The following is a 24,387-nucleotide window of genomic DNA, read 5'->3' as shown; positions in this document are numbered from 1 at the left end:
TTGAAGAAATTATATTCTTAAAGAGGGGGGCAAAGGCTAAGAGGGGTTAGGGGGGCTTCCTTTCGGTGTCTACTTCACTTTGTTCATGCCCAGCCAGTGTCTGGGCAACACACCCCTGCCCTCCTGCCTCTCCTGCAGGCACATCCCAGCCGTCGAGCTTTTCTTAAGTGCCACACATCTGGAATGAGCACCTGGGACATTTGTGTTTTTATTTTTCCCATCCAACAGGAACAGCCCCCTGTTCCAAGGCACAGCAGCAAGTGAGGCAGTCTCAGGCATACAGCTGCATTGTGAAGATCAAACCAAACGCACAGCCTCTGTACCTGTCACCTGCCTTTCAGTAAATACTAAGGACAGTTTTCTCCCTTTCTTAAAGCACACATGGAATCTACCATCAGTGTCTCCTATAAGTCTTAAAAAATGCTTTGAAATCAGGCACAACCCCAAAGGATGGTCCCTTTCACACCCCACTGCGTTGAACCAGCTTCACGTGTTTGCTGAAAGCCACATGGTGACAAATCTAAGGTGAAACCCAGGATATAAATCCAGGCCAGATGTTTTGTGAAGTACCCTGCACTCCTGAACTCTTCTGTCTAGAGGGTGACAGAAGCTCACTGGGTGTGATCGGACTCAGGTAAAGGGAAAATCACACCATGGAGGGAATCTAACCTGTTTGCCATCACACTTCACAGATAGGAATTTAGGTGACCCCAGGAGCAAGGGAGAATTGAGTTTGTGCAGATTTCACCCATGCATGCCCTTGGCTACTTTGGCAACGAGGAGTAACTTGTGCAGTGCAGCTCAGTGGTGAGGCGTCCGCTCATCCATTCTCCACCTCCCTTAATATTCACCGAGCACCTCCTACATACTGGGCATTGCAACTGGCCCTGGAGATAAGGCCTTTGTGGGGGTTACATTCTATTCAGGGAGGAGGATAATAAGAAATTTTTTTTTTTTTTGAGATGGAGTCTTGCTCTTGTTGCCCAGACTGGAGTGCAATGGCACAATCTTGGCTCACTGCAACCTCTGCCTCCTGGTTCATGCGATTCTCCTGCCTCAGCCTCCCGAGTAGCTGGGATTACAGCCGCCCACCACCACATCTGGCTAATATTTTTGTAGTTTTAGTAGAGATGGGGTTTCACCATGTTGGCCAGGCTGGTCTTGAACTCCTGACCTCGTGATCCGCCCACCTCGGCCTCCCAAAGTGCTGGGATTACAGGTGTGAGCCATCGCGGCTAGACAATAAGAAAACTTTTACATAAACATGCAATATATTGGCAGATGGGAATGAATGAAATCAAGAAAAATCAGGCAGGAGACTGGCAGTCACAAGTGGGAGAGCAATCCTAGATGGAAGTGCTCAGGACCCGCCTCCCTGAGGCCATGACATTGGCCTGGATGCTTGGTGAAGGAAAATGATATGGAACTACCTGGAATCAAGGGTTTCAGCCTGAGCTAACGCCACATTCAAATCCCTGAGGCAGGACTGCAGGGTGACCAGACGGCTAAAACTAGTAACAGGAGGGAACCCACAGAAATTGCTGTAAGCAGCTGAGATTTAATCCAATGCCAACAGGTAGAGACTAAAGGAGTAAGGCAGACCTTCCTGAGTCCTAATTTGGCCTCTTATTAGCCAAATGCCCTTAGAAAAGTTGGTGGACCTCTCTGAACTTCATCTTCCTCATCAGGGAAATCAAGAGAAAGATGCCCATTTTCTAAAGTGTTTATCCAAATGCCTCCTGGAGGGTAAGGGTTCACTGACTGCTGACTGTTGCTGTTGTTCTTATATTTCTGGTTTTTACATAGCATGCATCCTCTGAGGAGCTTTCAGTCATTCTTTCTATTACCTTTAGTTTGCTAAATAAATAAGTTCTTGGCATGTCTTTCAAGTTTGAGATCTATTCCTTCGGGCTGGTTTTGAATTGTTTGTGGTAAAGAGTTACTCTGGTTATTAGAATCTGCATTACAGGCCAATGATAGCTGGAATTTCAGATGTTTAAGAACATGTAAGACAGCAATATATGATTCCTAAATGTTTATTTTGCCAGATAAGAGAATTCTAAAAACAAACAAGTCTATCATCTATCATAAATAGCACCTCATGAAGGACAGGATATTTGGCACAATAATCTCCAAGAAGGGGCAATTCCTCCCTAGAAAGGTCACCTTTCATAGATATATACACATGTGTGCATATGTGTGTGTGCACAAGCAAGCCTGCATGTTTGCCTGGACATCCTCTTTCTCTGTCTTTCTCCACATGTAGTGTGTGTGTGTATTTTTCTCTACGTGGCAAAATAAAGAGCTGGGGCTACATATTGTTGTCTCACGTTTTTAAACTCTGAAGTACATAAACAAATGTATTTTTCTCGCTTTGCTGTCAATCCGTGAACATGTCCCCATACATAGACCTCTGCCAGCTCCCATTGACAAGCCCTGCTCTGGACAAAGGAGATGTGATCAATGCCACAGGTGGGGGAGAAGAGCTCCCCGAGGCTCAGCCTAGCCTCGGGGAAGTTGTGATCTGCCGAGGGCAGTGAAGCTGTGAGCACCTGACCTGCTGGCACGATAACTCTGCGTTCGTTCGTGGTCATGTTTGGGGGTGGCATGTGCTTCTCCTCCATGTAGCTGCCATAGTTCATCCCGACGGTGTCTGGGCTGCCCACCATCTTCCCGCCTTTGGCCACACTGCATTCATCAGGAGAGTTCCTGGAGGAGAAGAAGAAATGTCCTTCCATTACAACAGCAACAAAGAGCATGTCTCCAACGACTTCTCACAATACACAGAACCAAAGAACGGCAAGGCGGAAGAGACTGGGGGAGAAAGGACAAATGTGAAAAGCCAAATACAGGTGGGATGCCGTGACTCACGCCTGTCATCCCAACACTCTGGGATGCCCAGGCGGGCGGATCACGAGGTCAAGAGATTGAGACCATCCTGGCCAACATGGTGAAACTCCATCTCTACTAAAAATACAAAAATTAGCTGGGCGTGGTGGTGTGCCTGTAGTTCCAGCTACTTGGGAGGCTGAGGCAGGAGAATCTCTTGAAACCGGAAGGTGGAGGTTGCAGTGAGCTGAGATCGTGCCACTACACTCCAGACTGGTGACAGAGCAAGATTCCATCTCAAAAAAAAAAAGAAAAAAAGAAAAGCCAAATACAGTGCCTTGCCTTCTGTCCTCTCAAAATGCATATTTTGAAGGCTTAACTCCCAATGTGATGGTATTAGGAGAGAGAGTCTTTGGGAGGTAATTCAGTTTGATGAAGTCATGAGGGTAGAGTCCATGATGGGATTAGTGCCCTTATTAGAAGAGGAAGAGACCAGAGCTCTCACTCTCTCTCTCTCTCTCTGCCATGTGAGGGCAGACCAAGAAGGTGGCCAAGCCATCTACAACCCAAGGACAGAGACCTCACCAGAGACTGGCCCTGCTGGTGCCTGATTTTAGACTTCCAACCTCCAGAAGCATGCAAGCTCGAGTCCCGCTGCTTCAGCCAGCCCGTCTGTGGGGCTCTGTGAAGGCAGCCTGCACAGGCTAGGACAGTACCCACACTGGCTAGACTCACAGAACATGCACAAGGGAGGCGGAACTACCACCTGGCTTCTGTTTCTTAAGCAGCTCCTCCAGAAACTGTCATGTCAGAACTCCATCTGTGACAACTGACTGGGAACACTTGCAGGGAACAGTGAACTGCTCTTTGTTCTCACGGTGTGACAGTAAACAGGCAGAGTAGACAGATGCTGAGAGGTGGCACCAGGGACACTCGCTGCTCAGCGAGGTTTATCCTGGAATGATGTTCCTTTTCAAAACCTCAGAATGAAATCCTCCTGCTGAATTTCAAATCCCTGCAGCCAATCTTGACATACGGAGCTTTGAAGACTCACAGTGTTCCAGGCTTAGGTGCAGACAGGAAGGGCAGAGAAGGGTGGGGACGACGCTAGGGGAGGCCTCATGGGAGTGGACTCCAGCAGTCCTAGAGGACCCCTGGGAAAGGGATTTGGAAGGAACTGTGTGGTTGCAGAGAGGGGTCAGCTACTGACTACTGACCTTGGGCAACAGGTCACAGGGCTGCTGTTAATAAGGCAGTCACTGTCATTTGGATAAAGTCAAATCTACCTTTCTGGAAAAAGAAAAGGAAACCATTCTAAACAGTGAGATGTGAAAGCTACAGGACATGGGTGAAATCGCATCTGATAGGGAAATGCCAAAAAGAAAATCCAGTTTAGGGCCGGGAGCAGTGGCTCACGCCTGTAATCCCAGCATTTTGGGAAGCCGAGGAGGGTGGATCACCTGAGGTCAGGAGTTCAAGACCAGCCTGATCAATATGGAGAAACCTCGTCACTACTAAAAATACAAAATTAGCCAGGCGTGGTGGCACATGTCTTTAATTCCAGCTACTCGGGAGGCTGAGGCAGGAGAATCCCTTGAACACGGGAGGTGGAGGTCATGGTGAGCTGAGATCACGCCATTGCATTCCAGCCTATGCAACAAGAGTGAAACTTGAAAGAAAGAAAGAGAGAGAGAGAGAGAAAGAAAGGAAAGGAAAGAAAGAGGGGGGGAGAGAGAGAGAGAGAGAAAGAAAAGAAAGGAAAGAAAGAGCGGGGAGAGAGAGAGAAAGAAGGGGGGGAGAGAGAGAGGAAGGAAGGAAGGAAGGAAGGAAGGAAGGAAGGAAGGAAGGAAGGAAGGAAGGAAGGAAGGAAAGAAGGAAAGAAAATCCGGCTTAAGCAGAAAACAGAATGTACATGTCAGTGCCTTCTTAGATGGCTAACGCATAGATGGCTAACCCAGGGTCACTGTAGCTGAGGAGTATTAATATTCAGGGTCTGTTGTCTAAGGTGGATTTCCAGAAATGCCTCTCAGGCTCTATCCAATGCACATATTTTTTTCAAATTCCTTGGAATCTGGGAACCTTCACTCTCTCTGGATTTCAGATTTCTATCCCAGTGTTTCCGGTTGTGGGATCCCCTCCAACGAACCCTTATTTATCTCCTCCACATCTTGTTAGCTGGAGTTCTGCGGGGAACTTGTAGAATCAAAAATCTATGGGCTTGGCATGGATGTGAACTTCAAGTCTAAGGAGGTCGAAACCACCTGAGGCAGGAGAGCACTTTCTGAGTGGGGTGAGATGGAGCGGGTCATTCCACACCTGAAAGTCATAGCTGGGATGTGGACAGGAAGGGAAAGTGTTTGTTCAGCATCTGGGAACTTGAAAATACAGGTTTCTTCTTAGCATCACTTACAAATGTGTCTGAAGCCTATGGAGGGTTCTTAGGTGCTGGCAGTGAAGACAGTGAGCCAAGACTGCCATCTGCGGATGGAGGTTAGAGTCAGGGTCATGCAGGACTCAGGCCGTACCACAGGCCTGGAATGCACAGCCCTGCCTGATGGCATCCTCACAGCTGTGCTAACATGAAGGCAATTTTAAAATAATAATGGTCTGAGTTCCCATGAAGTAGATCCTGAATATTTCCACCGCTGCCTACACATGCATTATTTCCTCTTGATGCTATTTTTCCTGGCTTCACACATTTATCTCTAAAAGACCCATCCTAATACCAAAACACAGAGTGTCTTCACTTGAGACTGAGTTTCCTATTCCTCTGGAAAATTCCATCAGTTGAGTAGACTGTATATGTTTTGTTATATTTGTCTCAAGGAGAGAAGTTACTACGGAAGAGAAGTTAGAGGGATTAGGTTCTTTAGGATAAAGACTTTACCAAGATGATATGAGTAACTCAAGTAACAACTATAAAATCTCGACAACCTTTGTTCAGATTCAATCATTCACTCATCCATTTAGACAACTGTTATTAAGTGCCTGCTGTATACCAGGCCCCATTAATTCTTTCTTTTCCAACAATGCAGTTAACCATTTGAAAAGTAAAAGATCAAAGAGATGTATAAAATTATAGAAACAGGCCAGGTGCAGTGGCTCACGCCTGTAATCCCAGCACTTTGGGAGGCCGAGGTGGGCGGATCACCTGAGGTTGGGAGTTTGAGACCAGCCTGACCAACACGGGGAAACCCTGTCTCTACTTAAAAAAAAAAAAATTAGCCGGGATTGGTGGCGCATGCCTGTAATTCCAGCTACTCGGGAGGCTGAGGCAGGAGAATCACTTGAACCAGGGAGGTGGAGGTTGCTGTGAGCCGAGACCGTGCCATTGCACTCCAGCCTGGGCAACAAGAGCAAGACTCCATGTCAAAAAAAAAAAAAAAAAAATTATAGAACAGGGGACATTGTGGATTTTGAACCCTTCAGAGCAACCCCTTTTTTTCTTTTAGTTCTTTATAGTTTAATTTTCCTATCTGAGGACAAGAACTCTAGGCATAGATCACGAGAGTTTCCCTATGACATTAAAGTAGATCCTTCAGGCTGGTTGCGGCAGCTCATGCCTGTAATCTCAGCACTTTGGGAGGCTGAGGCAGGCAGATCACTTGAGGCTAGGTGTTCGAGACCAGCCTGGCCAATATGGTGAAACCCTGTCTCTACTAAAAATACAAAAATGTCACCAGGCATGGTGGCGCATGCCTGCAACCCCAGCTACTCAGGAGGCTGAGGTGGGAGGATCACCTGAGCTCAGGAGGTGGAGGTTGCAGTGAGCCAAGACTGTGCCACTGCACTCCAGCCTGGGCAACAGAGCAAGATTCTGTCAAACAAACAAAAAAAATCCTTCATCAAATCTGGATATGATGAACTATTAAAATGCATTTTGTGACAGCTTTCTAAAAATATGAGTAAATATTTAAAATGGGGTCAATGGTCAGTAAAGCTACTCTGTTTTCATTTTGCAACAACAACATCCAATTCATCTCATTAGATTTTCCCATCCCAGCTTTCATTGTGGAAAACGGCAGAATGAGGCCATCAGACCCCATTTTCAAAACTTGCACCTTTAGGGTAATGTTTTAAAACTCTTTTTCCATTGTATTTTGTTTTAGCTTAGAGAAAGATAGAGTAGAACCACTTTTTTTTGTATTATTATTTCAAGTGTTTTTTTGTAATAACTCTGAGGGACCTCCAACCCCAAAGAGAGGCAATGGTAACACCACAGGGTCACTGAAGTGCTAGACTCCAACCGGGTATTCAACAAATATCGCTGAAGCAGGCCCCAGTTGTTGTACTCTCACTTTTTAGTCCTTTTCCCTTGTTAGTTCTCTTACAATTTTTTTTCATTTTTATCTTCTTCTTCTTATTATTATTTTTTGAGACGGAGTCTTGCTCTGTCTCCCAGGCTCGTGTGCAGGGGCGCAATCTCGGCTCACTGCAACCTCCGCCTCCTGAGTTCAAGGGATTCTCCTGCCTCAGCCTCCCGAGTAGCTGGGATTACAGGTGCCTGCCACTATGCCTGGTGAAGTTTTGTATTTCTAGTAGAGATGGAGTTTCATCATGTTGGCCAGGTTGGTCTCGAACTCCTAGACCTACGGTGATCCTCCTGCCTCGGTTTCCCAAGGTGCTGGGATTACAGGCATGAGCCACTGAGCCCAGCCTTCTCTTGTAAAGTTTAACAGCAAAAGAGCAGCCTTAACGTGTTTGGGATCCGTTCTGGGAGCTCAATAGTTATCAATCTTCACCACAGCAAACTGTGTTGCTGGCATCGTCTCCACTTTCCAGAGGTGTGAACTGAGTATTCAAAACACAAGGGGCTGGCTCCAGGACTCACAGCCAGGAGGGGGTAGAATGAGACTTCAGTGAGGGTGGCCCCAACTCTCCATCCCTGCTTCTTGACCCTGAACAGAATGACTCCACAAAGTAAAGGCAAGACAATGTCCTCTAAAAGGTAACTAGATCTTCATTTCAGGAAGGCACTGGGGACTCCCTGACTCATACACTACTCTGGTTTAAGGTGTACACTGAAGCACTCATCCTGACACACCGTCCTACCCTGGGACTCTTCATTCCCTGAAGAGCATGTATATGACACAAGCAGGGCACATATATGAGATGCAAATAAGAGGGGTGATTCCTGGAGAAGAAAAGAATTTTCAAAGATATCTGCTTTACTTAAGAAAAGGACGCCAGGCACAGTGACTCACACCTATAATTCCGGCATTTTGGAAGGTCAAGATAGGTGAATTGTTTTAGCTTAGGAGTTCAAGACCAGCTTGGGCAACATGAAATATATATTTACAAAAAATACAAAAATTAGCTGGGCATGGAGGCGCACCTGTAGTCCCAGTTACTCAGGAGGCTGAGGTGGGAGGATCACCTGAGCCTGTAGAGGTTGAGACTGCAGTGAGCCGAGATCACGCTACTGCACTGCAGCCTGGACAACAGAGCAAGACCCCGTCTCGAAAAAAAAAAAAAGAGAGAACAAAAGAAAATGAAATTTTACCACATTTCAGAGAACTGCAAAGTGTTCATTTGAAAAACTCACTATAAATACATTTTTGGCTCTGTGCCCAGGTGTGATAAGAAAAGACCCACACCACACAAATGTGTGTCTTGATTACTCCACTGCAGCCCCACCTTCACCGAGCATTCCGAGGCTCACACATCACCAGGGAAAAAGTTCCCACAAACCGCTTGGTATGTCACCTGCACCAAGCACTGCCCAGCATAGAGGACCATGTGTTCTCCATTCTCAGATTTAGAGGTTCAATGCATTGTTTTATTGCAAAGAGCATGCTGTGCAGGGAATGAACAGTCCTGAAGTAGGACAGTGTGTCAGGATGAGTGCTGCAACGTACATTTTAAACCAGAGTAGTGTACGGGTCAGGGAGTCCCTGATGCCTTCCTGAAATGAAGATCTAGTTACCTTTTAAACATATACATACTTTCAAACATACACATACAAACCTTTTAAACATACACATACTTGCATATGTGTGTTGCAGCTGTTCCTGAGAATATTCTCAGGCTATTCAGCAGGTGCCTGTCAAACAGATAATCATTTAGTAAATATTAAATGTATCTGTCTTATTGTTTGGGGTAGAAATTTCTTTATTGCAAATAAGTGTTGTTCAAGATATTGCTCTCAGAGACTCCTTTGAGGACAAATGAAAATCATTTTGTCTTTTTAAAAAATTTCAATAGTTTGGGGGGAACAGCTGGTGTCTGGTTACATGAATAAGTTCTTTAGTGGTGATTTCTGAGATTTTTGTACACCCATCACCCAAGCAGTAAACACTGTACCCAATGTATAGTCTTTTCTCCCTCACCCACTCCCACCCTTCCCCCAGAGTCCCCAAAGGCCATTGTATCATTCTTATGCCTTTCTGTCCTCATAGCTTAGCTCCTACTTATAAGTGAGAACATACGATATTTGGTTTTCCATTCCTGAGTTACTTCAGTTAGAGCAATGGTCTCCAACTCTATCCAAGTTGCTGCAAACACCATTATTTTGTTCCTTTTCATGGGTGCATAGTATTCCATGGTGTGTATATATGTATATATATCTATATCTATATACACACACACACATATATACAAACACAAATATACATATATATACACATACACACACACACACATACACACACACACCACATACTCTTTATCCACTCATTGGTTGATGGGCATTTAGGCTGGTTCCACATTTTTGCAATTGTGAATTGTGCTGCTATAAACATGCATGTGCAAGTGCCTTTTTCATTTCCTCTGGGTAGATAACCAGTGGTGGGATTGCTGGATCAAATGGTAGTTTTACTTCTAGTTTTCCATACTGTTTTCCATAGTGGTTGTACTAGTTTACATTCCCATTGGCAGTGTAAAAGTGTTCCGTTTTCACTATATCCATGCCAACATCTGTTTTTTTTTGTTTGTTTGTTTGTTTGTTTTGAGATGGAGTCTCGCTCTGTCACCCAGGCTGGAGTGTAGTGGCCGGATCTCAGCTCACTGCAAGCTCCGCCTCCCGGGTTTACGCCATTCTCCTGCCTCAGCCTCCTGAGTGGCTGGGACTACAGGCGCCGCCACCTCGCCCGGCTAGTTTTTTGTATTTTTTAGTAGAGACGGGGTTTCACCATGTTAGCCAGGATGGTCTCGATCTCCTGACCTCGTGATCCACCCGTCTCGGTCTCCCAAAGTGTTGGGATTACAGGCTTGAGCCACAACATCTGTTTTTTTTTATTTTTAATTATGGCCATTCTTGCAGGAGTAAAATGGTATCACACTGTGGTCTTGATTTGCATTTCCCTGATAACAAGTGATGTTGAGCGTTTTTTTTCATATTTGCTGGCCATTTGTATATCTTCTTTTGAGAATTGTCTATTCATGTTCTTAACCCATTTTTTGATGGCATTATTTATTTTTTTCTTGCTGATTTGTTTGAGTTCCTTGTCGATTCTGGATATTAGTCTTTTGTCAAACGCATAGTCTGCAAATATTTTCTCCCACTCTGTGGGTTGTCTGTTTGCTGATTATTTCTTTTGCTGTGAAGAAACTTTGGTTTAACTAAGTCCCATCTATTTATCTTTGTTTTTGTTGCATTTGCTTTTGGATTATTGGTCACGAACTGTTACTCTCAAATTCACATTTTCAGTTCTGGGTTCTATTTGTCACCCACAAAACATTAGTCTTGATGGTCCTGTGCAGTATGTGGCATCAACAAGAGTAAATAGGAGCTAGGAAGACAGATACTTCCCTCTGCTCACAGCAGGAGAAAGTCCATGTTAGTCAGGGGATCCCCAAGATGGGAGAGCTGGTTCAGGATTCTGAGAAAGAACTGGACAATGGCCCAGTGGTTGGGGTATTAAAAAGTGAGTCATGATACTTCACAATTCCCTGGCAACACCCTTGGGGTCACACAGCCTCAAACTCCTGAGCTCAAGCGATCCTCCTGGTTCAGCCTCCCTATAAACAGCTGGGACTACAGGCCACACTCCTTGAGAAATGTAACCTTTGCAGCAATCTCACACTTTTCCATGGCATTTGGTCATAACTGTGGTCACTCACAGGAACACAGAAATAGTGCAGGAAGACACCGAACCTTTGTGATGGAAATAAAAATACTGGAGATGCGCCCAATGAAACTGGCTTATTGAGCTTCAAACAATAATCTGTCTTAAATAGCAGTTGGAGAATTAAGTTCTAATCATTTAAAATCATGAGCACTGACTTCTTAAAACATACTAGCATTCTGAATTAATGATAAAAGGACATGGCAAAGAATATCAAATACATTGGAAATTTTGTTAAATTTGAATTAAGGAGAGAAGGCAGACACGCTGCTAAGCCCAGTTGGGTTCTCATAGGGTTACGGAATCAGAGGGCTGGAAGAAGCCCCGTTTCCAAGCCCCTGGGCATGACTGTCTGGAAACCACTTGAATGAACAAGAGTTTAGCTTCGTTAACAGTTTTTTAGGGAGGGGCTTCGTCATTTTCCTCTGCAACTCCAGAGTTCTATTTATAAATATGTAGAGTGGTTTTAAGTATACGTTATTCCTCTACCTGTGTGTAAGCTATGTGAAGTTTGAGGTAGGTCATAAAAATGCATATAAGACAAAATGATAACATAAATAATTAACAGAATAAAAATGAGTGGAAAACAAGGGCCAAAAAGGAATGAAGAGATAAAAGCAGCCCACTGAGTAAGCTTACTATTTATCCTGCTGAGGTAGGATACCAATTCAGCTCTGAGCTTTCTACTCGCCAAAGCAAAGACGGAAGTGCATCTGATGACAAGGTTTGAGGTATTAGTAAACTACATACAAACCAGTTATTCAGCAGAAATAAAGCTCTCCCTGGGCTAAGCGTTGAGAGTTTTTCTCGGGGCTTCTCATGAAGAAAACTAGGCTATGTAGGAAACAATATCGTTCCCAACATCTCATAATACATCTAAGACCATCCCGCACAGTGCCAGGAGGAGCTGGTGGCAGAGTAGGACACTCCCTGTACACAGTGGTCCCATGCTGCCTCCACAGAGGTCTAGAGACGGCATGTCCCCAGCCTATCCTCCATACTGGCTGCTATTGGAAAGATCAGACCTGTCAGAGAAGTCAGTGCAAAAACACGAAAAAAATCAGTAATTAAAAAATGAAAAAACCTTGAGAGATGCAGTATTACATATGCCTCTAGTTCCATAACTCCCAAATTTCTAGATTTTACTTATTTTACTGTTTCTTAAGAGACACGGTCTTGCTCTGTCACGCAGGCTGGAGGACAGTGGTATGATTGTAGCTCACTGCGGTCTCAAACTCCTGGGCTCAAGTGATCCTCTTGTCTCAGCCTCCCAAGTAGGCAGGACTATGCACACGCGCCGCTATACCTGGCTGTTTTTTAATTGTATAGATGGGGTCTCACTATGTTACCCAGGCTGGCCTCTAACTCCTGTCCTCAAGCAATCCTCCCACCTCAGCCTCCCCAAGCACTGGGATTGCAGGCATGAGCTGCTGCACTGAAACCCCTAATTTCTAGATTTTAAATTCAAATTTACCAACATTAAATAGGGTCATGCTTATGTCTCCAAGAGCACCAAAGGCATTGTGGGTAAAAAAATCTTTCCAGGCCTCAGTTGGTTAATCTTCCAACCAGTATTTCACTGTTAACTAATGATGAGCATGGCTCCAGACTCTTTTCATGTGTTTATGTTTTAATAAACATATGGATAAAGCATTTAACATGGTGCCTGGCACATGACCACGCCAGGTGTCAGCTGTTGCTGTCAGTTCATTTCATCTGCACATCTCCATGACAGAAATACTTGAAAGCAGGAGCCTTATTACAGATGAAGCACAGAGAGGTTGGATAGCTTGCCCAAGATCACACAGCCAGTAGGGGAAGAATTGGGATTTGACCCTAGATAGTCAAGGTCTCAACTCCAAGTACTTCACTGCCCCACTCTGTGCCATTGCTCGGTAAATCCATGTGAGAAGTCTTTCACAGACCTAAAGCACCATTGAATGGAACCTCAGAAAACTTAATTTCATCACTATTAAGTATTCTAAAAGAACATCTTCAGAGTGGCCCTGAAGACAGTCATGGGTGAGGGTTACAGATGTGAGCTGAGCAGGGCAGCCACGAAGGAGCAAGGAAGGGCCCCGTGGGAGACTTGGAAGGTGGCAGTGTTTATGTGGAGATATAAATAGGTTTTGATAAGTTTGGTCTAAAAGAAATAGTCACCTCAATTTGCAGGTAAGCATTCTATGCTTCTCCCCAAAACTTCATTGATGTGCCCAGCAGGGTGCATGTTTTACACAGATGATGGGCAAACATTCGTAAGTGCAAAAGGAAACCAGACAAATGTCCTCATGATGACAGAGGCGAGTGGGAGTGCATCTGACTCTGACTGCAGGCCCAAAAAGATGGAGGTGAGGACCAGGACAGGAGCTGGACCACTGTGGAAGAGGTCAATCTAATTTTTTAAGATTAAATAAAATAAGTCCAAGATGAAAGCCTCCTTGAGCTATCGCCATACATAATACCCCTTTAAAAAAAAAAAGCAGGGTTGGGGTGGGGACTAATATTCCTGAAAAGCATACTGAGAAATGTAAAATTTGGTCTTTAGTCTTTGAAAAACAAAATAAACTTGGCATCTGACTTTGGTTTTCTCACATCAGAGTCTACTTACAGTGAGGCAGTTTCCGTCATGGAAAGAACCCGCAATGAAATGGCACAGCCGTGGCCATTAGCTTGACAAGCATGGAGCCTCAGCCCTTGTGGGTGTGAATGGGCCTCATTTATCCAAGAACGGCACTGAATACATCCCAGGGGGACAGCCCCAAGCTTGCTGGCCACATTAAATCTGATTCACCCTCACTTCAGAACACTTAGCAGGGGCCCACTCCTTGGAGAAAGTCCAAGGCAAGTCAGAATGTAATTGCGGAAATCAATATGTCTTCTTCTTTGAGTCAGTGGAGGTAAACCCGCTAATCCTGTCGCAAATCTACCTGTTCTCCTAGAGCCATCCTCCTTCCTAATCCTCTGAATTCCTCTTGCACCTGGACATGCCTTTTCAGCCCCTTGTTCTCCGTCACATGCTGGTGAAGTGTCCCTGAACTTCACTTCCAAAGCTTTCTCCCTCCTGCTACCAGAGTGCTCTCTCCCAAACAGAAATGCAAGCTGGCCATGTCCAACCTAATCCCCGTCACAGTCCGGAGCCCCTCCCTAGATTCTCCTCAGTGATCTGGCTCTGGGGCCCTCAAGTCAGTCATTTGTTTAGCAAATATTTGTGGAGCATCTTTCTAGGCCAAGCACTGTCCCAGGTGCTGGGGTTGTATCAGTGTCTCTATCATAATGGGGCTGGCATTTGAGTGGCCAAAGCCCCTTTCCCCAACTCCATGTGCTCTGTGCTCAAAGACCACATTCCACATCACCCCCTAGTCTCTTCCCTTTGGGCCTTCACTTTTGCTACTCCCTCTGCCTTCAAGGCCCTGCCTATGACCACCTGATACCTGCCCTATTCACCTGTTCACCACCTGGCACCTGCTCTATTCACCTGTCCGTGCTCACCTCAGGGGTCTCTACAGCCTTTCCCGGGCCTCCAGAGAGAGGAATGTCTCATTTCCACTTCCACCATTCTCTGTATTTTCTCAGTAAGTGTCTGCAGGATGAGTGAGTACCTTTATGAATGAATCTTCCATTTAAATATTGAGTTCCTTATCTTATACCTGCAGTGCAAGAGAAAGCCCCTCATGTTGGAATCAGAAAACCAATGTTGACCTTGGTTGACCTTCGATGAGTCACCTAACCTTTCGAGGCTCCACTCCTTCATTCATAAAAATGAATGAACGCTTTCTTGAGGTTGCTGTGAGGACATCCCTGAGATGATGCCTGTGGAGAAAGTCTGCAAGCTGTGAAGCGCTATACAAATTAACACAGCATGCGCACACCTGTGCATGTGCGTATGTGGGTGTAAATGTGAGGCTTTTTGTTCTTGGCAACTGTTCATAATTGTACCTCGGTAAACTCTTATGTGGGTCAGCAAGCTAAGGTTTACTCTTGTGCAGTGTTCAGCATGCAACTGTTTTCTGGAATGTCACTGTGTTTCTGAATGTTCCTTTTGGTTTATTAGGTTAGTTCACATTAAGAAGAACTTGGTGAGGAAGCCACATGGAAGAACTGGAAAGGCTTTCTTTGGCAGCTCTACCCTAAGAGGGCAAAGAGGTCAGTTCTGCGAGAGAACCCCCACAAAAAGGCTGGCCCGGGACAAGATTCCAGTTCTGTCTCAAGTCTGAACACAAATAAATCCCTCCTCAGGTGGTTTTCTTCGTAAGGATCCTAAAAGCACATACTTAGTCCTCACCGACTGAACAAGCTCCTAATCAAGTTTCATAGTGTGAATCGAGGTCAGTCACCACAAAAGGTATTTTTAGGACCCCAGACAAGGAAGGGATTGTCTGGAGCGCTGCAGGGTAATTTGTGGGTCTGTTTTATTTCTGAATCAGAGGCAGTGGAAAAGCTGTTTCAGACCCCATGGCTGGAGCAGCGGGTGGAGCTCAGCAGTGATTCATGTAGAACTCCGGGCTCAAACTGAAACCATAGATGTTTGTCTTCACAGCTGTGTGTTATTTTTACCCTTACTAAATATTCTCTCTTACACCTGGAATTTCAGCCTCTTCCCAACAGTCCTGTGCCTTCCCCCTTCTCTGAAGCAGTTGAAGACAAAATTAATTAAAAAGTCACCACCAGCTCACCAACAGTTAGTTCTTTGTCCCCTTAAAGGGGCTTGATGTTTCCCTGAGAAAATTTCATTATTTAAGTTTATATTTCTCTTTACAGCCAAAAACGAATGTCAGCAAGACTGTGTTGCTTTTAGATCTTGAAAACTGGAGGGAAATGCACCATTTTGGGATTCATCATTTGAACATAAAATGTTCTGTAGCATAAGATCTCTACAAGTAGTTACATGACAAAGATCAGATGTGACGTCTTTTCTATCTTGCGCATGTCTTTTAATTTGTCTGAAAGGCTCCTTTTTCAGAGAAGAAAGTCGATTGAGCCCAATAGCCAATATGGTGCTTCAGGTTTTTATTTTTATAACAGGCCAGGTGAATCCTGGTTAACCAAAACAATTTTTCTTTTTCTTTTTTTTTTTTTTTTTCTTTTTTGAGACGGAGTCTTGCTCAGTCGCCCAGGCTGGAGTGCAGTGGCGTGATCTCGGGTCACTGCAAGCTCCGCCTCCCGGGTTCACGCCATTCTCCTGCCTCAGCCTCCCAAGTAGCTGGGACTACAGGCACCCACCACTACGCCCGGCTAGTTCTTTTGTATGTTTAGTAGAGATGGGGTTTTATCGTGTTAGCCAGGATGGTTTTTTTTTTTTTTTTTTTTTTTTTTTTTTGGGTTTTTTTTTTTTTTTTTTTTTTGAGATGGAGTTTTGCTCTTGTTGCCCAGGCTGGAGTGCAATGGCACGATCTCAGCTCACTGCAACCTCTGTCCCCACTGGGTTCAAGCGATCCTCTTGTCTCAGCCTCACAGGTAGCTGGGGTTATAAGCATCTGGCTAATTTTTTAAATATATATATTTTTAGTAGAGGTGGGGTTTCACCATGTTGGCCAGGCTGGTCTCGAACTCTTGACCCACCTACTATTTTTAAAATGTGATTTTGTTTGGAGACACCTGGTGAGGTTAATGTAAAGGTGAGTGCAGGTGAACTGACCTGATGTGATAAAATAAGATGGCAGTAAATATTTTTAAAATGTGTAATATATACAAAAAATCCAAATGCAGTTGGCCCTTGGATCTGATGCTTCTTGTCACTGCTTGTCTGACATGTGGAGTGAAGCTTGCTATCCCTGTCAATGCAGGATAGAAGTTCAGCTTCTTCTACAAAGCCCTGAGGGAGTGAAGAAGAGTCCAGGCCTGTGGCCAAATGGCCAACTTTTACTTTCACTTTCAACTTTCTCTTGAGCAAGTGACGAAAACTTTTGGAAACTCAGTGGTCATCTGTAAATGGGAATAATCATAGTAATGTCATCTCCTAGATGTTTGAGAAAACTGGACAATATGTTGTATACCAAAATCTATTAATAAATCATGTGTGTTGTAAAAATATGGGTTAATATTATCCTTGTCAGGCTCTTTCTCTCCCGCCCAGGTAGAGTTGATTGCACCCTCATCCCTGTTATTGCTGGGCCCTGAACATCACTCTGTACTGAATGTGTCTCACGATCTCACAGAATCTTTTTCACCTTTGGTAGACCATGAGCTTCTCTTAGTTTCTTTTTTTCTTTCTCTCTCTCTCTCTCTCTTGCTCTCTCTTTTTTTTTTTTTTTTTTCTTTTTAGACAGAGTCTTGTTCTGTCACCCAGGCTAGAGTGCAGTGCCATGATCTCAGCTCATTGCAACCTCTGCCTCCCAAGTTCAAGTGATCCTCCTGTCTCAGCCTCCTGAGTAGCTGGGACTACAGGCGCCTGCCACCATGCCCAGCTAATTTTTGTATTTTTTGTAGAGATGGGGTTTCACCATCTTGGCCAGGCTGGTCTCGAACTCCTGACCTCAAGTGTTCTGCCCACCTCAGCCTCCCAAAGGGCTGGGATTACAAGTGTGAGCCACCTGCACCCGGCCAGCTTTGCTTAACTCTTAATCCATCTCCATTGAAGCTAACACAGTACATGATGCAGATTAAACACCAAATAAATGTTGGTTTCGTGCAGCATTTGTCAACTTCAACACTATTGCCACTTGGAGCCAGATCACTCTTTGGACAGGTTGGGGTAGGGGCTGGCAGGGGTGCTGCCCTGAGTACTGCAGGATGTCCCCGACCACCAGATACCAGTAACACCTCCCAGCTGTGACCAGCAAAAATATGAGCATTGGCAAATGCCTCTGGGGGCAACATCACGCTGGTTGAGAACCACTGGGCTAATGAATTAAGATCCGCTGAGCTTAGGCAAGGAGGCAAGAGCCTCTTGTTTTACCTGGTGTTTATTAGAGGGAAGTTCCTGTCCCCAGTGTCTGGGGTGATGCTTAAAAGGAGCCCTTAAAGGGGCCTCTATGTTCATGAGTATTCCTAGCTATGGTTTGTCTCTACTTCGTTTGGGGTACATTCTCCGAGCCTTGGCCCATCCTCGCTTCCTCTTTTCCTCACGCCGTATGTCCAACCCATCAGCAAAGCATGTTAATTCCACCTTCCAATTATACCCAGGATGCGACTGCCTCTCCCACCCTCATGCAGACTTCTCCCATCCCACACCCAGATTTTCACAGGAAGGCTTCAACACAGGAGTCAGAGAGGCCCTGCAAAATCTAAGTAACACTATATCCCTCCTTTGCCTAAAGTCCCCTAATGGTTTCTGAGCTCGCCTGAAAGTGAAAGTCCAAGTCCGGCAATGGCCCCACAGCCTCTCCAAACTCATCATCTATTACTCTTCTTCTTGGACACTAAACAGCAGCCACGATGGCCTCCTTGTTGTCCTTGAACACCTCAAGCTGACCTCAGGGCCTTTGCATTTAGTATTCCCTCGTCTTGGAATCTTTTCTGCTGTTTAATCACAGGCCTTCTCCTTCACTGCCTTTGCAGCTTTACTCAAACATCGCTTTTTTGTGATCTTCTCCAGCCACCTTCTTTATTGCTGCCATCCCATCAAGCTTTATTTTTCTCCTTAGCATTGACCACGATCTAACCTGCTGTGTGTTTTCATAAGTGATCTGATGTCATGACCATCTTCACTGCTAGAAAGCGAACTTAGTGAGGCAAAATGTTTTTGTATATTTTATTACTCTATCCCAAGTGCCTAGAAAAGTGACTGCACATAGTAGGTGCTCAATAAATAATTCGTTGACTGAATGAATGACTGCATGCATAAACAGTATGTCTAAGACCCAGACAGACCCAGCAGGTAATTCCTACTTTTTCTCATCTCCATCACACTACAAGTGGCATGTTTTTTAAATAACATCTATAAAGCATCTTGCTATCTGACCCAAGGCTGGAATTATTCATGGCACACAATGAATCTCCATCCCAGAGAGAGGCAAGGCCCAGATAGCATCGTCTCTCACTGCACAGGCCCAGCTGCGCAAAGCACCAATGTAGTGGGAGGGAAGGAGGTATTTCTCAACTCAGGCAAGGACTTCTGGGGAACAACCTCACCTCCACGTGGATTCTCCCAGATCATTCGCTGGGTGGGCCACCTTCACCCAGATGCTAGGCGTTCTCATTTTTCATCTCCTTGAATCATGCAACAGAGCCGTGGTCCTCAGACTACCAGGCAGCGGAATCCTGTAGAGGGCTCCTTCAAACACAGAGTGCTGGGCTGCCACCCAAGGCTCTTGGATTCTAGGGCAGGACCTGAGAAGCTGCGTCTCAAACAAGCTCCCAGGGGGAGGTGATGCTGCTGGTCCCGGAGCCCACGTTGAGAACCACCACACCAGGGGAACCTTCACTCAACAGAATCGAACATGGCAATGGCTCCAGGTGGCCTGCAGACTGGGCTGAGGCAGGACTCACAGCACGGCACATAATTTCACTGAGTTCCACCTGCAGTGAGCCTCCAGGTGGGCCTCACAAAATCACCATCGCCCGTGGAAAAGGGAAGGTGCCGCTTAGCGTAAGCTGCCTGTGATCTGGCTGGCCTGAGCTGGGGATGCTGAGATAGAGGAAAAGCAGCCTGCTTTGCACAGGCCTGCCAGCCTGCTCACGTGAAGAGAGTTTGCTTGTGGACCATGAGTGAGCAGGTGTTACCTCTTGGCTTACCCTGCCAGTCTATCACGACTTGAGCTTTAGGGATCTCACAGTGAATTCAGGGCATTGGTAGGGAGCTCACAAGAGGCTGAGCAGGCACCGATACTCCCAGCTGGGCCCTTGGTGTGGATGGCACAGGAAAACAGCTGGTTTTAGTTTGGCCGCACACTGACAGTTCTCCATTGTGGCTTTCTGGTGCGTGAGGCTAGAGTGAAGAAAGGGAGAGCGTGGCTGTGGACCACCGAAGCTGAGAAATGATGTCCTGTGTCTACACAACGTGCAATGAGATTAGTGTCTGCAAGAATTCTGCCGTTTGATCTGGCAGTGGCCAAGCCAAACCCACAAGGACGTCCCAGTTGGCTCGCAAAGCAGTGGTTCCTTTCTCTCCTGTTTTTCTTTTATTATGTTTTACAGAAGCTCTGTTATAATGGCAACAGATCTCATTTCACCACTTGTATTTCATTTCAGGAGCTTGTAAGCACGTTAGGGCTGAGGTTTTGTAGAATTCCATTATTTGGTTGGGAACTAAGTCCTTCCTCTCAAAGCACATGGCCTTTTTCTCCGTGGGTACTGGATGGATAGGGATGGACAGAGGACATCATTCCCAAGCTGGATATTCTATGCAGAAGGAAGTGGGCCATGTTCTTGCAAGACCTATGGGCAGAGAGTGCACTTCTCCCATGGAGGTGTTTGGAAGATAGTCAGGGGCCACAAAGGTAACAGCCCACAAGTTCTAGCCAAAGAGTAATATTTGACTTACATAACTTCCCCTTGGACTTGACTTCAAGAGGCACGTGCACTACAGGAAAGCCCATTATGCATAAGCTAAGAGGAGGGACAATTAGAAGAAGCTACTGGGCCAGAGGCCAGGGGCCAGGAGATGGGCTAACTCCCTGGCACAGCTGGCCTGGGGCTTCGGAGTCTGGAAGGATGCGGGTGCAGGCAGTGGAGCGCTCAGGAGCTGCATTCCCAGCGGGGCTCCTCCGGAGTCGGGGGGCCACACACAGCTCTGCAGCATCTCTGCTGTGAACCCCTCCATGGCAGAATCTGTGTCTCCATGAACCCTACCTCTGCCCCGGCCCCTCAAGCTAGGCTAACACAGCCCAGTGCTGGTTCACGGTGTCCAAAATAAAGCAGAGTGAATCACGCCCATGTTCCTTTTTATGGAGCTGCGCCTGACATTCGTAAAGAGCCCATAGTAAGGCCGGGCATGCGGCTCACGCTTGTAATCCCAGCATTTTGGGAGGCTGAGGTGGGTGGATCGCCTGAGGTAAGGAGTTCGAGACCAGGCTGGACAACATGGTAAAACCCTATCTCTGCTAAAAATATGAAAACTAGCCACTCGGGAGGCTGAGGCGGGAGAATCACTTGAACTAGGGAGGCAGAGGGTGCAGTGAGCCGAGATCGTGCCATTGCATTCCAGCCTGGGTGACAAGAGCAAAACTCTGTCTCAAAACAACCACAACAACAACAACAAACCACAGTGAGTCAGCAAAGCCTGTGGATTGGATCCCAGGCAGCCCTTTGTCTGCCCCAAGGCTGCCTCCAACCTCTGGCTGAGATGAGTCTTAGCTCCACTGACAACCTTTCAGCTTTCTTTTCCCCCAGTCCCTTTCAGGAAGCCCGTTGGATTCTTCATAGCAGGACACTGACTCACCACTTACGTTTCAGCTCTTTCAGGTCACTGAGCTTGAGCAGTCCCCTAGGGAACCTCTGACCTGACACGCCACCAGCCAGGCTGAGTTCCAGCAGTAGCAGTGAACTGAGCCCCCAGAGCACACTGGTTTGGAGATCTAAAAAGTACAGTGGGCCACCAGTCACTGATCAGTGCAGCATCCCTGGAAGCCAGGTGTGGGGGTCGGTGTCCTGGGTCAACTTGGCCAGGCTGTAGCACCCGGTGACTTAATCAAACGCTAACTGGGGTGGTACTGGGAAGGCATTTTGCGCAGGTAACTCAGTCAGTTGAACTTGACTAAAGGAGATTATGTTGGATGATGTGAGTGGGCCTCATCTATCAGTTGAAGGCCTTAAGAACAAAGCCTGCGGTTTCCAGAGAAGAAGAAATTCTGCCTCAAGACCGTAACACAGAAATCCTGCCTAGTTTCCAGCCTGCCAGCCTCCCCTGCAGATCTCAGACCTGCCCACTCCCACAACTGCATTAGTCAATTCCTTCCAATAAATATCTTAAAATATTAAAATATCCTATAGGTTCTATTTCTCTAGAGAATCCCAACTGATACACCAGGCTAGCACCCAGACACAATGCCAGCGGACACACTGAGCTCTGGGGGAGACGGGCATGAGCTCTGTATCTTTCTCTTCTACAAAGAGGATTAGTGTCAGCCACTCCTCTCCCTCCCCCTGGAACATCCTTGGGGGTGGGGGACGATGACACTTGGTGACTGGTTGACATCTGTACACGGCCAGATGCCTCAAAGCTAAGGCGGCCTCTGCAGCCAGTGTTCCTCCCCTGCCTATTTCAACCCAGCTGCCCTTTTCCTCAAAGGAGGCACGTAGGCCTGGACTGAAGGCAGATGGGGTCCACCTTGTTCTCTTCATGAACAGCACCTGCCAAACCCACATCGCTGCGAATCCACCAGAGGACCCGGAGGATGAAGAGGATGACATGATGGTCTTCACTCAGTATTCATGCACCAAGACACATCACCGATGCTTCAAGAGCTGGAACAGCATTGAAAGTTTATGACAGGAGCAATGAGAAGTCTGTGAGCCCCGAGAGAGGAAGCTCTTAAAGTTCCCATCGTTTCCTTGAAAGAAAATGTCCAGACCAGGTGCGGTGGCTCACAACTGTAATCCCAGCAATCTGAGAGGCCAAGGTGGGTGGATCGAGTTCGAGACCAGCCTGGCCAACATGGTGAAACCCTGTCTGTACTAAAAATACAAAATTCAGCCAGGCATGGTGGTGCATGCCTGTAATCACAGCTACTCAGGAAGCTGAGGCAGGGGAGTCGCTTGAACCCGGCGGGTGGAGGTTGCAGTGAGCCGAGATCGTGCCACTTCCCTCCAACCTGGGTAAAAAAGAGCAAAACTCCAACCAAAAGAAAAAAAAAAAGAAAATGTCCAGTTTCCCTGAAAAGATTTCCCAGAAAGAGACCCTCAGCGCAGCACCAGCCTTTCACTTGCCTGACAGAATAACCACCCAGGAGCTTTCCCCAGTCTGCTGCACTGAGGGCCCTGGGGGAAATACCCTGGTGTCTTTCTTACGGACTGAAGCCCCTTGCCTGTGGCTCAGGGTTGCCCCAAACTCCCAACCTGCACCCTGGGGTCACAACATAGGCTGGAAAAGCAGCCCCATACCTGGCCAGGCGGGAGAGGAGACAGCAGCTACCAAGGGGAATCACAGACCCACGCTAAGGAAAACCGTGTTTGCACTTCTCCCACAAACAGAATGCTTATTTTATTTTAAATTCGGGAATAAAACAGTGAGAACAGCAGAAACTTTCATTTCTGGAGCACTGTTCTCGCCTCCTCACTCAGTCTCCCTTTGGAGGCTTGCTGAATCCAGACTGGCCCCAGGCCAGACTCTCAAACAAGGGCCAGGACATGGCTCACTCTGCCTGTTGTCCATCAGAAATCATCTCAATGCCCCTTTGTCTGAGGTGTTTCCTTCCTCTCTCTCCCCTTTCCAACATCCCCCACCTCCCTGCAGGTGAATTGCCCACAGGTAGAAATTAGCCTCGGCAGAAGAAAAGCTTTAGAAATATGTCCCAGTCTTAGTGTCTCTGCTGTGATCACGCTGGCGTATATGGGATCATATGACTCCACCCAAAACAGAATTCATTCAGTGCTCCCAGGCTGTGTTCCACCAACTGATCTCCTGCATAAACACTGCTGCATTCTTTAGAACATGACTACCCTGCATTCTTCTGTGTTTCAGAAATATATACAGTTAATGATCAGCAGGAACACTGTATCAAATGTATAGGATTTATGGGTAAAAAATATTTAGATGTAATCATTAACTTCTCACAACTTTGGTGCCCTGAACCCATCACTGCATTTTCTACCCATGTCCTTCCATAACTCCTGGAAGGAATCTCTTGATGAGATCCAAGATGGGCCTGCCTTGAGCTCCACTTAAAGGACCAGTGTGGTGGCAATATTTAGCATCAGAGCCAGTGCCCTTTCAGGAAGCTAGATGCACAGACGTGAACTGACTTCTCGGAGTGCAGGAGCGTTCTGGCATCTCCCATCTCCCCATCTGGCACGTCCAGCCTTGCTGTTGACATTCCCTCTAGGACACTGTGACTTGGCACCTTCATTAACACCACACTAGGAATTGACGCAACCGTTTCCAGACTTATAAACTATGACACTTATAATAAACCTTTTTAGCGTTCAAACATGTATGTAACAAAAAGGCCCCATTACAGCTTCAACCAAGTGGAAAATGCTCAGGGTGTGGAGTCAAACGCTCCTGGTTTAAATCCAAATTCTGATTCCATTTAAGTGGTGATTTGGGGTCAGACTGGAAATGCCTGATCACAGGTTTCTTCATCCATCAAATAGGGTCAAGTGTGCTCCATCAGGGGCTGCTTGGAGGCCTGAGGGGCTATTGGATATAAAAGAGCTTTGTACACAGTAAAGTGTCTGAAAATGTGAGCTGTTCTTATGACTGGATGGTAGATTATGCAACATTTAAAAGAAATAATCTGTTCTTTATCCTAAGATTTGATATTCTTTTTCCTGAATACATATGCGGTATTAGATAATAATTTAAATTAATTTTACTTTTCAAAACTACACATAATTCAATGCTTTTTGAGGGCCAGGGACAGTTCTGCATTTGGTAATACATTTTACATGACAG

The 24,387-nt window shown here is 46.1% G+C and overlaps 1 protein-coding gene across 3 annotated transcripts in view; it reads right to left on the bottom strand.

Moving 5' to 3' along the window:
• The window catches only part of ERG (ETS transcription factor ERG), a 288,895-nt gene that overhangs the window by 40,428 nt on the left and 224,080 nt on the right, over nt 1-24,387 (bottom strand). For all 3 annotated transcript variants that reach the window (XM_017880672.1, XM_017880674.1, XM_017880673.1), the window contains one exon: nt 2,558-2,709. In XM_017880672.1, coding sequence (XP_017736161.1) covers nt 2,558-2,709 — 152 coding nt within the window. The remainder of the gene's footprint in view (nt 1-2,557; nt 2,710-24,387) is intronic.

This window comes from Rhinopithecus bieti, unplaced genomic scaffold (assembly GCF_001698545.2).
Source record: "Rhinopithecus bieti isolate Rb0 unplaced genomic scaffold, ASM169854v2 scaffold_12151, whole genome shotgun sequence".
NCBI classification, from domain to species: Eukaryota; Metazoa; Chordata; class Mammalia; order Primates; family Cercopithecidae; genus Rhinopithecus; species Rhinopithecus bieti.
This window is presented reverse-complemented; position numbering and strand designations above follow the sequence as displayed.